At 40.0% G+C, this 16339-nt stretch overlaps 1 protein-coding gene across 1 annotated transcript in view; it reads right to left on the reverse strand.

The window, feature by feature from the left end:
* Nucleotides 1–1197: 1197 nt before the first annotated feature.
* calcr (calcitonin receptor) overlaps nucleotides 1198–16339 on the reverse strand; it is a gene marked incomplete at its 3' end in the record, with an annotated part of 31581 nt that continues 16439 nt past the window's right edge. The window contains exons 13-19 of the mRNA XM_083899526.1: nucleotides 14977–15103; nucleotides 11364–11517; nucleotides 9192–9252; nucleotides 8947–9013; nucleotides 8640–8858; nucleotides 6220–6261; nucleotides 1198–1419 (exon numbers count right to left, since the gene is read on the reverse strand). Coding sequence (XP_083755652.1) covers nucleotides 1198–1419; nucleotides 6220–6261; nucleotides 8640–8858; nucleotides 8947–9013; nucleotides 9192–9252; nucleotides 11364–11517; nucleotides 14977–15103 — 892 coding nt within the window. The remainder of the gene's footprint in view (nucleotides 1420–6219; nucleotides 6262–8639; nucleotides 8859–8946; nucleotides 9014–9191; nucleotides 9253–11363; nucleotides 11518–14976; nucleotides 15104–16339) is intronic.

The raw sequence follows: 16339 nt of genomic DNA on the forward strand, positions 1-16339 counted from the left end.
GGAGTTTCCTATTGGCTCCTCACGAGGATAATAAATGATTTGTCCCTGGGTGAATGTAAAAGTCTGTTATTGAATATGTGGGCTCACTGGGCTAAATTTGATGGATAAATGCGCGACATCTTTTATTACGGTTGGAGCGGAACTGACACACAGAGATTCACTGTGCGAGTCCTTTAACTCTGAACACTCATAATGACGACAAAACTACAATGACACGATCTTCAGAGATGAATGTGAGCTGTTCGTTTCATCTTTAGCCTTCTGTTCTTTTGTCCTAGATGCTCATTTGTTTTCAAAATAGAGCGACAATCTGTGAATAAATATGCACAGAGCGCAGAATACGATAGATTAAAGGCATTATGAGCATGACAAAGGATGATTATGAGTAAACTCTTTTGCTTTAGGGGGGGAAACCTTCTCTTTATCCCGAGCCATTTGCAGTTTTCTTTGTGTGTTCATAGCTTTTTTTTTTTAGATTTTTGCTCCTCGGCTTGTCCAGCATTGGCACAAATACAGCAGCTGCAGTTGTGTAGCGGCGCGGCGTCACAGAACAAACACTTACTGTAGCATGGAGTACCGGCAAGAAGAATAAAATCTTAATAGAAAGCAAAAATAGAACCTTTTTCAAACATTCCCCACCCCCCCTCCCCCCCAGTCCAAATAACACATGATGAAACACATTACATTATGTACACAATTCAGAGCAGCTTCTGAAAGTTTGACCGCTATCATGGCACATAACATGATCAGGTGCGCGTGTGTCTTTTTGTGTCCGACATCTGTCCTCATCTGGACACAAGTCCACCCAGTCCTGGTTGGCCTTTTGGTGTTAGGTGAGGTTCGGAAAGGGTTCAACCTCACCTTGATCACCTTAAATCAGTCACCGTCGCATTCAGCAACTCCAACCCACACACACAACACTGACGTCTTCTCCGTCTCCAAAGCGGCACAAGCCTCGGTCGCCGTGAGCGCGTCGCAGTTTAGTAGCTTTTTAAGGAAGTGACACGTGTCAACGTTTTTGTCCCCGCGTCTCCACTTGAAAGACATCCGAGTTCTCGATTAAGCAGCTACGATGCCGATTTGTAAAGTTGAATCAAAGTGTCACATTCACATCAAATCTGAGCTCTTCATTTCCAGAACTGTATCGTCGTCGTCGTCGTCACCTTCTCCGCGCTGTACGTCTTCGTGGCCGCGTCCTCAAGCGTACGTCTCTGCCGATTTGAGCGCCATGATTTCGGAGCCCTCCACGTGGCGCCCGTTAAATTGTTCGCTGTTGCAGTCGTGGTGGTACATGAAGGCGGGCACCTCTGTGATGGAGGTGGCCGTGTAGGACGTGGAGCGCATTGAACAGTGGTCCTTCCGTCGCTGACCCCACTGCATCTTATACTGCATCCACTGTCTTTTTAGAGCTGCCTGCACCTTAACAACACACAGGAAAAGCAAAGTCAGTGTTACACTGCAACAAAAACACTCTAATGTACCGTTCTTCATGAATACAGTTCAATAGTTGTGCTATCTATCGATCTCTCTAGCTAAGCTAGATAGCTAACGAGCATCTATAAATATGCTAACTAGCTTCTATCTAAGCTAAGCAGCTAACGAGTATCTATCTATTAATGCTAACTAGCATCTGTCTATCTAAGCTAAGTAGCTATCGATCTATGCAAACTAGCATCTACCTAAGCTAGATAGCTAATTAACATCTATCAATATATGCTAACTAGCATCTATCTATCTAAGCTAGGTAGCTAACAACCATCTGTCTATCTATGCTAAGTAGCTAACAAGTATCTATCTATCTATCTATCTATCTATCTATCTATCTATCTATCTATCTATCTATCTATCTATCTATCTATCTATCTATCTATCTATCTATCTATCTATCTATCTATCTATCTATCTATCTATCTATCTATCTATCTATCTATCTATCTATCTAACGGAGATTACAGTGTGAACATTTAAATAATAGCATAGCAGCTAAATTGCTCACAGTATCATATTGTACAGTTTATATTATGTACAGCACAGTACTGTAATATTATTTGCAGTAATAAACTGTGATTACAGTAGAAAATTGGGGTAATTTAACAGGTTATTTTTTTTAGTTATTTTTTTTACGGTGTATGGTTAAAATATTTGACATTTTCTTAGAAAGTGGCCCTAATGTAGAAGTCAAACGGAGTAAATATGTCATCAAAAAGTCATTTTTGTGTTGGCTGCACCTGAAGAACTACTCTGGCAGTCTCAGTGAAGGGTGTGATTGTTTACCTATTTTGATTTTTGTATTCTCCACTCTCTACTCAATGCAAATGCCAGAACTTAGTTACACAAACTTTCCTCCTGAACTTTTATTTTTTTTTCCCTCCACCATTTTGTTTTCTGGTCTACTTTGAGCCACAAAATGGCCGCACCAGATGTCCAAAGTTAGACGCAAAATCGGGACGCAGTTATGTTGCAATGGGACCAAGACGAGGATGATGTAAACACCCTTTTTTGCGACAATATTAATCCACAGAAGACACATTTGCACAAGCAGGACCATAATTATGTGACGGTTTGTGCTATCGGAAACATTCTAACGGTTTCTGAAAGCTGAGAAATTGCGCGTCAAAGCCAACGTCATAGTGAGGCTATGACGGGAATTTCACCCGCAATGTTGCAGGAAGCCGACAAATCGGCATCTTTGTTGGTTTCCATTTTTTGGCCTGTTTTTGGACACTGAGACAAAGACTCGAACTCATGTTATTTTACTGTTCAAATTTCACATTTAAAGGTGCCGTATGTAAGAATGTGGCCAAAAACGTTTACTACATTCAAATTCAAAATACAGAGGTCTTTTTGTTTTCTGACATAACCGGCAACCCTTGGTTGTTTGGCAGACTCTACCGACTGCAATGATTGATAGACGGCGATAGGTGGTCGCCACATGCCAAAACATGAATTCAAAACATAAACATGATTTGCAGTCTGCAAAATATTTTTTTTTAATGCCAATATTTTTGCTGTACTGTTGTTGTTGGTGAGTTCAGTTTGTTATATGAACATTATTCCTGAGTCTCTGTGACATATGGAGGATTTTATGACCAGTTGATTTAGATTAATTACATAATGCACCTTTAACAAGCAAAATCTCGTGTTCATGTACAACTACAGTCTTTTACTTCATTTTAAATCGTTAATACATGATTTTAACATGCAGCAAATGGTAAATAACTGCCAGATATTGAAAGTTATTCAGGAAAAATGGGCAAAAGCTCTTACTCAAAGGATCATTTTCTGGCCCATTTATGGATAAAATAAGCAAAAAAATAGTCCAGACTGACATTTTGAGGCTTAGGCGTTAAAGGGTTAGCCGCTGCCACGTGTGTGCGCTTCACTTAAATGGTTATCATCATCATCAGAAGCCGGTGAGGAAATGTAAACACCGTACATCAGTCACATTTCCTGACGTGTGGCCATGTTGTGCATGTGGCCCAATCATCTCCTTTTTAATTATATATTCTTTACCATATCTGCTGTTGTATAATCTTTTGAAGCGTAATTGTAAATAAGCGACATCCTCAGTCTATAGATAACACTTAACATTGAAGGGCTGAATAAAAGAGAGTTTGCCGAGTCTTTTACACGTGTTTTAATAACGGCGCGGTGATGATTCTCCTCCGGCAAATGTGTTGTGCAAAGAGAATCCATATTGTGCAAACACCAAAGCCCCCATTATCACGCTGAAAACATGCTCCGCCTAATCCCACTATTTAATCTCTTTTGCGATCAGCGCTCGTGTACAAATTGACGATTAAACTCCCAGATATGAAGTGTGTTGAAGCTGAACACAAACAAAGGTCTCGTTTGTGTGTGATATAACTGTAGGAATTTCAAGCAGAATGTGAAACCCTCGAGTATACCATGCCTGCGATTAAATACAAAAATGTTAATGTCATTTTGAAAAAAGTATGTTTACTTTGAAATGTCCACAAAAGATGGGTCTTCTCTCTGGAGTAAAAAATAAACAAACTAACTTCAGACTCAAACTCAGCAATAATAAACTAATTGTTGTGGTTCCCAAAGACTGGGTCGGGACCCACAGAAGGGTCACAGGAGATTTATTTTTGGGTCCCCAAAACAGATTTGCTAATCTTTTACCTTAGATTTACAAATGATAATAATATGCATATTAAATGAAGCAGCAGTAATCTCTGAGATGATTTGTTGTACCATATTGAAAGTGATATTGGGGATACGGCTGTCAATTTGTCACAGTTTATATTGTGATTAGGTCAAAAAAAGAACTTGATCTATGAATATCATATTCAGAAGTCTATATCAGTCCTTATTAGTCCACTTCAGTTCACGTGTGTGAACTCATTTCACAAGGACTTCTCTGTCATTTGCATTTCAAGTTGCTCCTCAAATCAAATGAGGCACTTTTTCGTTCAAAATCACGCGTGAAGTCGCGGAGACCTTTTTGTCCTGTTCGCAGGTTTGTCAGACTCCACCGTGAGGAGCAGACGGATCAGGCACTCGGCTATATTTCTCTGCGTGTTACAGCTAATGTGCTCTTGTAGTAATTCCTGGAGTGAAAAAGTGAAAATTAAGTCGTGAAATTTCCCTCCCCAGAGACAATGATGTGTTTCTCTGCGTGAGAGAGGGGGAAAAAACAGAGCCCGAGATGCATAAACGCAGGGAGGGAGCGGATTTAAATACTCAGCATGAGGTATCTGGCAACGGAGGAACGAGCAAACCTACCGAGGGGTGCTGTGTTTGTGACATTCCCGCCTGGAAAATAGGTCAGGCGTTAGTTCATGCACGTGGGGGGAACAGAACGTGACAGCATCTCCTTAAATGACGCTAAAGTGTAAACAATGTCTGGCACATACGGTTTTGTCGGACAGGGCGAGCCCCCGCTTTTTTTTTTTTCCCCTGCGAGCGAAAGGGTCAACAAACAAACAAACAAACAAACAAGAGTTTCTGTCCTGCACCCGCATAATGAACAATTCAGCTCCCTTAATCAGGACATGGGTTTCTGGGGCTGGGTTCAATTCTGTTTTTTTTTTTTTATTTCAAGGCCAAACTGCACAGACCTTCCTTGTTTATCAGCAGCCTCATTGTGTCGTCGGGTCAACGAGACAAACGGCGCGTTTGTGACATGAAGCAAAACATTCTACATGGAAGCTGCTCCGTTTTTTTATTTGTCTCATTATGAGAATTAGTGTCCCGTTTGAAATCATTAGATCGGTGTGCGTGTTAACACTGTATAAAGCAAGGCTATTCAACTTAAGGCCCGGGGGCCAGATCCGGCCCTTTAAGCAATTTAGACCGGCCCACGGCCCATTAACCCATAAATAATGAATGTATTATTAAAAAGCCAATTTCTGGCACTTTGTGACATTTTGCGTCCCTTTTTGGCAAACACTAGTACAGCTTTAATTGTGTAATTGTAGGTGGGCTATGTACGTACCAAAATATTCTGCGATATGAGCCAACTGTAGCGGTACCTGTGTCTTGTTGGTACTGTTACTTATATTTCTGCAAAAATAGCCTATTGTGGCCATTGCACCTAATTGTTGTTTATATTGTTACCTCTAATTTTGTAATTTCCAATTGTGACCCAAATTTTGGTGATACTGTAATCTTTTTGCACTATACGCAAATTGTATTGTACCCGAATGTTGGTGGTTTTGTAACTTACCTTGTTAGCACAAAACTAGCAGCCATTTCAATAAATAAGTGCTAAATAATTTATAACATTTTATATCTATTTGTATCCGTTTATTGTACATGTGACACAAAATGGTAGTACAATTCGGAAATTTAAGTTGAATAGCCCTGCTTTATACCCCCACGTCAATTAAATATGCAAATCGGAGCAGTCACAATATCCGCTAATGTACATAGCACTGAATTAATTACCATCTCTAAACTGTCCAAAAGGTATAAATATCTGTCTCACCAATTACATGCATTTTTCAGAATATCGAGAATATTTTCTATGAATTATTTAATAATTCTGACTAATAATTAGCACGCCTTGCACACACCGTCTCCCTTTTTTTTTTTTTTACGTCGAGCCAGTCGCCTCATTCTTGTGAGAGAATATTGTTTCCATATTTTAGGAAGTACACTATTATGCTTATGTGCTTCCCCCACGAAAATGTTCAGCCTTTACGTGCACTGCAGTTCACTGCAGGGGGAAAGCACACGTGAACTGTGACTTACCTCTCCGTTGAAGAAGCAGAATATTGTCGCCACCAGTAAACCCTTGGAAAAAGACACAAATATAGTGAATTTAAAGTACATTCAATTTCACAAGAATTATCGAATGACGTTTTAATTAAAAACTGATTAAAGGTTACATTTAAAAAAAAAAAAAAAAAAAAGGAAACAGTAATTATATCTGGCTGAGCTCTGTAATCTCTTTCCAAAGCTCATGTGCACAGCTGCAGCAGAATTCCGTAAATAAATTCTGACCGTTTCTCTTGCTGTCAGTTTTTAAAAAAGCTGCAGTGAGTGAGCACAAATACAGCTACAGAGACCTTCGCAGGAAAGCAAGAGAGTAAAACACTAACTTGGATATATATATATATATATATATATATATATATATATATATATAAAAAAAACATTTTATTACTTGACACTGTCAGGGGAGGGGGGAAAAAGAATGAGGTGCGGTCCACCGCAGCCTGTGAATAATGGGAGCCCGCGATATTACTCAGAACGTCGACCGCATTGATTTCCAGGAAATTGTTTGGAAGTGTGAGGCGTGACAAAAACGATTCAAGGAGATAAATGTGCGTTTCACAAACACAGACAGCAGGGTTTCCTAAGTCCTGGACCTGGGGGACTTCCTGCGTGTTTCAGATGTTGAAACGCAGCTCAGTCAAATAAATGTCGTTCCTTATCGGGGATGTTGTAGCCGATGATGAAGAGCTCAACATTTGAAGCAGGCAAACGGATCTTTTATTTTTTATTTTTGAAGGAAAAGCTCTTTCTTTGAATCATAAATACACTCTATACATTGTTAATGTGGTAAACGACTATTCTAGCTGCAAACGTCTGCTTTTTAATGGAATATGTACATAGGTGTATAGAGGCCCATTTCCAGTGTTCTAATGGTACATTGTGTTTGCTCATCGCGTTAGAAGGCTATTGGATGATTAGAAAACCCTTGTGCAATGATGTTAGCACAACTGAAAACAGTTTTGCTGGTTCTAACAATCATTATTACTAATCTTGTCAATGTCTTGACTTTATTTTCTATTCATTTTGCAAGTCTTTTGATGAATAAAAGTGTGACGTTGATTGGAAAACGTACAAAAATTTTATAGGTGACCCCAAACTTTTTTGATCGATAGTGTAATTAGATGGATCTCATGCATATGCAGCAGAATTGTGCATTTCCTTCCTGTAAAGTATTTTGGTTTATGACAGAAAATTGGTGGAATCATCACTAGCGACAAAAAGTCGTAAACTGTCATTATCTCCCTTTCTTTACTCTGATTCGGTTCATTCTGTCTCCTTTTTATATAATCTATAATCGTCTTCTTCTGTTTCAACTTAGTCCTTCCATATGTACGGTAGCGTTTGACATCGTTTCTGGGGCTGGCTTTACACGACAACGCTCCCGGGTGAAACCGACAAAATATTTTATCAGATGTGCCTTTTGTTTTTGGGGCTTAAAAACGCAAAAAATGAGCTCCACCGTCGCGTTCCCGTCTAAACGGTTGAAAACGCAAAAGTGTGCTCTGAGCTGCTCACGCTGGCTATCCTCCTGTACGCGTTGACGTCAGATCCATGTGCAGTACAGCCAAACAAACATGTCGAATTATATCCATCAGTCGGACTGATACCTATCCAGGAGTCATTTCAGCAATTAAGCCGAGTTAATGTTTTGGTTTTTGACTGTGGGCTACTTCGCGCTACTAGAGAGAAGTAGAAGGAAGTTTCAACGCATGCACTCGCTTCTGGTGTTGTTGTATGGCAGTGCTTCACAGTGCCACCTAGCCACCTGGCATGCATACTACATCAAATTTCACACAATTTAGCGTCACCGCGTGCATGCAGATTTCCACCCAAAGACGCTCGTCTAAACGCGAAAATAAAAAGTGGGAACGCAACGTCACTTTTGCTGTTTGTGCAAAAGTTTTTGAAAATGGCAAATAAAAGGAAATCTCCGAAAAAACAAAAGAGACGGCAGGTGTTTGTTTTCTTTTGTTTTAGTGGAGTTTCTGTTGGACTTTACGTGTTTTGTTGGCATTAACACAATCCATTCCTCCACAAACCGCTGATGCTATCCTGAGGCTTAATGGAGTGTGCGTAACATCATATCTTTCAGATTCCCCCCCCTCCCAAAAAAAAATCGATTTGACTCGTCTTCATATAAGTCAGGCTTTAGGCCACGGATTAGGTAGCATAAGGTCTTTTTATTTATTTATGTTTTTTAAGTCACTTTGTGATGCGTTTCTTTATTGGCATTGAAACCTGATTAACGCTTTTATAATCTTACATTTCGCCCCCGAGACCAAAAAAAGTGAGTGTTGATGCAGGTGCGTGGTCTCGGAGCGCTTTTTAAATCTGCTGAGTCGCTTATAGAATTGGTAATTCAGTGGAAACTCTGATAAAAGCTCAGCACCCACCTGGTAATGCATGAGTATGTGCATGATATACTCGAAGACCTCCCCGGCCAGCCGGTTCTCCGGCCTCCAGGGAATAATGACAAACTGGATTCCCAGCAGGGGCACGAGGATGAGGGTGGCTCTCACCGCCTTCATGTACATGTTGGACTCGGCGCGGTGCGTGTCTCTCAGTTTGGTCACGAGCACTCGTATGATGTTCAGTAAGAAGAAGAGATTCACCTGCAGAGCAAAGGGAAGGGAAAGAAAAAAGTGATTTTAATTCAAGAAATAAATCAAAATGCAAAGTCCAGCCGAGGAACAGACTTACAAGAAGTGCTGCCATGATAGGACCGTGAACTGCGTAGAGCAGATGGGTTTCCACACTCATCCAACAGCTAACGGAGAAGGGAAAAACACAGTCAGTGGAGTCTGCCGACCCAAAATACACAAGCGCGCACACACACGCTCTCTCGTGTTAAAACATGGCACATGGACGGACCCGCACACAGCTGAGCACATACAGTACGTACACATCTCTTGTTTATTTGCAGAGGTTTCTGGAACATTACTCACTTGTCGTCGAAATACTTTTTCCTTGCCACGGCGTGGATGGATGCGGGGACGAGTGGAAAGCCTGAGACGGGAGAAAATGGGTTAATATGGGTCACGTATGTACTGTAGTTGTTTGGTTTTAAACGGCCTCGTTAAGTACATTTCCGATCGTCGTTTGCAATGAATAGTTCCTCGTTTCTACACACTGTACTGTTCTAGTTCCAAACTTGCACTCGCAGTGTGGCATTTCTGCCATTAGGGGTCTCTCTCATAATCAAAACAGTGGGGGGAAAAAAGCAGCGTGAGAGGAATGCGGGAAACGCAAATGAGTAGTCGTGATCCATGAGTGACAAATACACAAGTTGTAGTTGTATCAAAGATTTCCTTCCTCACTCTGATGTTTCATAAGGAGTTTGCACCCAGAATCTTGAACTAAACAAGCTGAAACAATGGATCTATTAATCTTAGCTTAAACTTTTTTCATTATTATTATTAAAACAAGATTTCATTTAGATTGTTTTAGCCGCTTAAATGTGAATATTTTCTTAGTTTCTTTGCGCCACATAAACAAGGAAATCATCAAAACTGAATCGTTTTGATTTGTGGACAAAATTAGACATTTCCAGGTTTGACAAACACCGATCAGCGTCTTTTTTAAAGGTGCATTATGTAATAAATCTAAAGCAACTGGCCATAAAATCCTCTTAATGTCACAGAGACTCAGGAATAATGTTCATATAACAAACTGAACTCACCAACAACAACAGTACAGCCAAAATATTTGTATTAAAACATTTTTTTGCAGACTGCAAATCATGTTTTGGCATGTGGCGCCACCTACCTTCATCTACCAATCATTACCGTCAGTAGAGTCTCAGCTGCCGAGCAACCAAGGGTTGCCAGTTACGTCAGACAACGAAACCTAAAATACCTCGGTATTTTGAATTTGAATGTAGTAACTGTTTTTGGCCACATTCTTACATATGGCACCTTTGACAATTTTTCATTTGTCATTTTCTGGACCAAACGATTCATCAAGAAAATAACCGACAGATCAATCCATTTCCGAAAATAATCGTGAGTTTCTACCTTAAACGGAAACATTCTATCCTTTCACATCAAGTGTTTTTACACGTCCTCATTTTCAAACCTCTTCCTCTCTCTATAGCGGTCGCCACAGCCGACGATCGGCATAATGAACAATGAAAAGCAAACAAACACTTGAGGCTATTCTCTCTTGGAAATAAACACTTAAATCCGTGTACAGTTCATTTGCAGACACCGCTGACCACACACACACATGTGAGGCCTCAAGGTTATCCACCCATTTTTGTTCATGCTGACCGCTCATTTAGATCCCTCGTCTACTCGTGTGACGGACCGCCGCTCATTATTCCTGTTACGAACGAGGTGATAAACGACAGAGCGGCTAACAAAGCCGACAAACCTGTCCCTGTATGAGGGTTAGCGTCGCTCTCCAGCTTTGATTGAGTCCAATAGAAGCGATAGAATATACAAAAAGGTCTATTCTACCGCTCTGTGAAGTTATTGTTCTTGTAGGAAATGAAGCTGAAGGAAAATGAAGGGATGATTCAATCAGGTGGAGAGAAGATGAAGAAAAAAAAAAAAGAGGACGAAGAAAAAAGAAAGACGCACAGCTGTAAGTGGCGCTGCTGGCGCAGATAATGATAACTTTAACAGTAAATGACTGCTGTTATTGAACTGTTACTTTGTCTGACTGGGGCACTAGACTTGAACAGCAGCTAACATTAGCGTCAGAACGCTAGCTGACGCTAACGCTAACCTGTGGGTTTAGTACCCCCAAGAAAACTATTTCACTTCTATACTTTATATTTTGTTTATAAGTTTATAATGAGAGTTATTTACAGTGTAATGTATATATTTCTTTAAGTTTATATAGTTTTTTAAAAGCTATTTACAGTATTTTATTGTTATTTACATTTTCACATACTTTATCTATTTTCAAAATTTACAAGGTTTTTTCCATGTTATTTAATTCATTTCGGGGAAAAAAACAACTTTTGAATTCATACATTTTTCGTTGGTGTCAGATTATTTATAACATAAAGGTGATGAACACCGGTTGGAAGGGCCCCCTAGGAATTTTTGCTTAGGGCCCCCAACAGACTCTAGAATCGCCACTGGTAGTATGGAGACGTGGAGATGACTCACCCCAGCCCAGGAGGTAGTACCAGTGTAGATGCTGCTCCTCTGCAAACACGGCGACCACGATGAGCGTGTGCAGGTAGATGCCTTCGCAGAGCATCCAGAAATAATTGCAGCCCAGCATGTACGTGTGGAAGAAGTTGAGCACCTTACAGCCAACCTGCAGACACGATGTTCTTTAAATACGTCTTTCTGAACTGGCTGGAGTTAACCATTATTCTCCAAGTATTACTCTTAAATGCAGTTTTCTACATATGCATCCACCCATCAGAGCGCAGTAGCGTGATAACACGTCTCATAATCTATTGCATTAAGCGAGAGTTGACTATAAAATTTGTGACAGGGCTCACTTTGACAGCCCCCTAATGCTGTAATTACCAGGACATTTAATATATGCTCTATAGGCTATAAATCCTGACGGACAGTAACTGTAATTTCCACAACTCTTTCCAATTATTTCCATATTTTAGCGAGTGTTTTATGTCCCACTTTCTTTAAATAATGAGTTTTTGAAACGCGACAGACGTCCTTGTCGGCTGTTTTTCAAAGATAGTATACCTTGTATACTAAATAAATGGTCGTTATTATTGTGAAAAGCCAATGTGGCCAAAGGGAAAGACTACAGTGAATCCCAATCGTTCCCCACGAGCAGATGCGAGTTAAATCTACTGCCACTGATTGGTGTTTATGCAAATATGAGACTCTGATTCTAAGTGACTCGTCTAAATTTCACATTCATCACGAAACTTCACTAACTGCGATGATTCTACTCAATCGATGGTTCATGAAATAATCAAACATTTCCCTTTTTGTATTCCAATGCTTTCAGTTGTTGTTGTTTTTATAAAATGATATCTCTCCGACAGGGTTCTGTTGTTGTTGTTCCTGCATGATTTCAAAGCACAAACAAAGCTGACAAAGGCGTTCCACAGGTGTCACTGCTAGGCCCCCTGTAATTTTAATATAAAAATAACAGCTTTTATCACAGTGGCTATTGTTTCTTTCTGTCTGTTTTTGATAAAGTCAGATTTTGTCTTTCATCCACAAGAATCAACATCATTATCTATTACGTCTACTGCACCACTTCAATTCTTACTCATAAACTGAGTTTTAAGAAATTTAAAAGGCAATTCTGTCTTTTAAGTTTTGCGAAATGACACATGTTTTTCTTTTACCTCAAGACGCACAACAGCCTCTAAACCTTTCACCACATGTCTTCCCCACACTTTGTTACCGTTCTCTGTCCAGTTGAGGAGTCTCCACTAGACTGGGGGAGTCGAGTTCCCTCTCATTTCACCAGTTCAGGACTTGTTTTGCTTTTTCGCAGCGTAGACCTCGGCTCCGTCTGAAGTGTACCGACAAGCGTCTCTGGTTTATAAATCAAGCCGACTGTAGATCACGTCGTAGATGTTTGTCATTTTTCTTTCCTACTTTGACATAAGCTTTGGGGATTCACTCCTCCACACTTCTGGCTGACTAAAGCAGACTCTGTATTGCCACGCCGGAATAATAATAATAAAAAAAAAGAGAGTAAATCTCCAACACAATCCACTGTCCTTAAATCACCAGTGCAGTTTCACAACAGACATGCGTGAATTCCAATCAGTGGTGCTTGTCTTTTTCTTTTCTTCTATAAAACCAGGGCCATTTCGACTGATTAGATTTTTGCAGTGAATTAGCACTTTTGGACACTTCCTTTTGTCCGAAGGTCACAGACTCGACACACGAGGTCAGATGTAAAAGATTTGACATCTTGTCATCACATCAGTGATGAAAGCTGTTATTCCGCTCTTCTTCTTCTTCTTCTTCTTCTCCTCCTTGGATACGCTCAGTGATGGGATGTGACTAAAGACAGCAGTGAGAATTTGCCAGACGCAGCAGGACACAGAACCAAAACCACATCTCCGCTCTCTCTGCTGGATGTTTCTACTTTGTGGGGCTGGAGATAGTCCAGCTCAAAGCAGACGGAGGCTTTCTGTGTGCGAGACGTGAGCCACATTCTACAATCCTATTGTTTTTTACAGTCATTATTTCCAATTTTCACATACTTTTACAAAGTTTCACATTTTTTAACATATATATCCTTCTGAATATGTTTAGTTTCATTCAGTTCTGCAGAAAAAGCAAAGATATAGAGTTGGTAATTCACTATTGAGAAGCAGCAAGGCACCGAGTTAACAGACGTTTTCATTTTTTTTTTTTTCGATTTCCAAAAGAGGAGTGGTCCTCTCAGAGTAACACAAGAATTTATGTTCAGTCCCGACAACCGGGCATTCCTGCGAGACAGATTTATCACGTCTATCTGTGCGGACCTCTGCGTTTCAAAGACTCCACAGCAGCAGAAAGTGGAAGAGAGGCAGAATAACTTTGCCTCCGTGATGCAGCGCGGTGAAATTGAAATACTACTCAAAAGTATATCTACAAACCTTTTACATATTTAAAATACAGAGCGACTTCATACTTGGCTTCAAACGCGGAATGAATTTTAAAAAGTTTTTTTTTTTTTAGGTTTTGCATAAATTGTGAATGCATTTGTATCTCATTTGGAGACAATGGAACTAATCCTCCTCCGCACATTCAGTATAATCCTCGGGATGGCAACGCTGGTCATCACATATTCAGACCCAACATTTAGTAATTAATTGTAATTCCGTTGGTGTCGGTCTCAATTTTAATTAGTTCATTTCTTTGCTTTGTGACCCCAACACCTGCAGACTTTTTACATTGGCACATTAATGCAGTTGTGTTTTGTGTTAATAGTGTTAATCAGGAAATGCAAGAACTAAAATCCTTACTTACTTTGCAATAATGAGGGAATTATCAGTGACATAGGGACGAGTAAATGAGTGAACAATGGACAATTGTGGACACTCATGAATATCGATTTAATCATTTTTCCCAAAAATTGAAAGAAAACAAACCGCATGAATTCTGAGATTAAAGTCAGAATTCTGAGAAAAAGAAAAGACCAGACTTTACTCGTCACTCAGAGTGACTTTAATCTCAAAATTCTGACTTTAATCTCAGAATTCAGACTTTAATCTCAAACTTCTGAGAGATTTTATCTCGAATTCTAAGTGACTTTTATCTCAGAATTCTGACTAATCTCAGAATTCTGCCTTTAATCTCAACATTCTGCCTTTAATCTCAGAATTCTGACTTTAATCTCAAAATTCTGACTTTAATCTCAGAATTCTGACTTTAATCTCAAAATTCTGACTTTAATCTCAGAATTCTGACTTTTATCTCAAAATTCTGACTTTAATCTCAGAATTCTGACTTTAATCTCAAAATTCTGACTTTAATCTCAGAATTCTGACTTTAATCTCAAAATTCTGACTTTAATCTCAGAATTCTGACTTTTTCTTAATCTCAGAATTCTAATTTTTTATTTAATCTCAGAATTCTTGGTAACTTAAATCTCAAAGGACTTTAATCTCAAGAATTCTGACTTTTATCTCAGAATTCAGAGTGACTTTAATCTCAGAATTCCTAGTGACTTTAATCTCAAGAATTTTACATGTGGCCCTAACACTCTTCCATAGATAAACATGGACACACAAGCATTTTCCAATGCGTTATTGTTAGCATTTAACAGAAGCCATGAATCGAGACTCACCGGGTTTCTGACCACCATATCAGGATTGTTGACCACTCCTGCGAGGGAGATGATGGTGAGGGCAGAATTGAGCACGTAGGAGCAGAAGAGGTTCTTGTGGAGCGTGATCCTTTGGCAGCTCAGACTCCTGTGTGTGTAAAGAGTTTGTCCTCAAGATACGCTGAAATAAAATCTAATAAATTAACCTCGACACAACTGTACTAAACGTCACACAGATACAAAGCTGTTTGTGTGAGGATGTCACACGATTGCATCTCATGTCATTTATGTGGTTGTTAGGGTAAAAAACACAGGTCGACGAGTCCCTATTGCTTTACTGTAACTGCAAGTACGGCTGTTAAATAATGCGTAATGGATCCCGAGGGTGCTTCCTCGTGGCCTTGGCCGGCTCTCAGTATTAAGCGAACAATGGAATGCCTGACAGGCAAAGAGCAAACAACTACGAGTATCAAATGGTTTCACCCGGTTTCCAGTAGCTTTACTGTCGGTAATGTTTAATAATGTTTTAATTACAGGGCAGAAATCAAACCGGCTGCACTTTTTTTATTCGGCGTTAAACTGGGCGTTTATGGGTCGAATTAAACTTCACAGCCAATATGTTTTTACAGAATATGGCTTCCCATAAACATGTCTGCAGTTTTAAGAAATGGTATCCTTTTCCTGCTCGTGGCCAGTCCTCGTCTTTGTTGCCCATGAGACCCATGAAAAACAGGAGGGAAAAAGCTACACAACTGTACATTCTCCACGGCCTCGTACCTCAACCGCAAAACATCCCAGACATAAAAACGAGACGCGGGGAGACGCTGCTGGAAGCTCCGTATAGACGACATCTAAAAGAAGATGTCAAAATACGAGGCAAACCCTTTTGGCAGCCCTCGCTCGTGCTGTCCACCGGTCTCGACAGACGTTCCACCAACTCCTGTGTTTTTTCTTTTTTTCCACGGCGTCCTGGAGTATTTTTATCTGGGGGGAATCTTGACAGCGTAGATATAGCGTCGTAAATAACCGAGTGCAGCTGTACACCAACACATGCCATTGTAAGCTTCACATCTGGATCTTATAAGACCTTAAAGCCTCCAATATTTTAAGCGGTTCGGCCGATAAATGCGCTGAAGAATAAAGAAAATGAATACTCTGTTAGCCAATAATCTCGTTGCTTTATTGAGATTTTAATTCGTCGGGATGTTGTCTTTGTTGCATCGTGAATAAGCGTACCACTGTCGAGCGCCTGACTCTCAGTGGGTCATGGGTTTTTTGTTTTTTTGTGATAACGCACCTGCCCTGAACATGGCCTCTGGATTTATGAGCGTGTTTAAAAACTTCTGCAGCAGCATGAAGCAGCAGCAGCACACACCGAGGGTCT

Source organism: Microchirus variegatus (assembly GCF_963457635.1).
Source record: "Microchirus variegatus genome assembly, chromosome: 13".
NCBI classification, from domain to species: Eukaryota; Metazoa; Chordata; class Actinopteri; order Pleuronectiformes; family Soleidae; genus Microchirus; species Microchirus variegatus.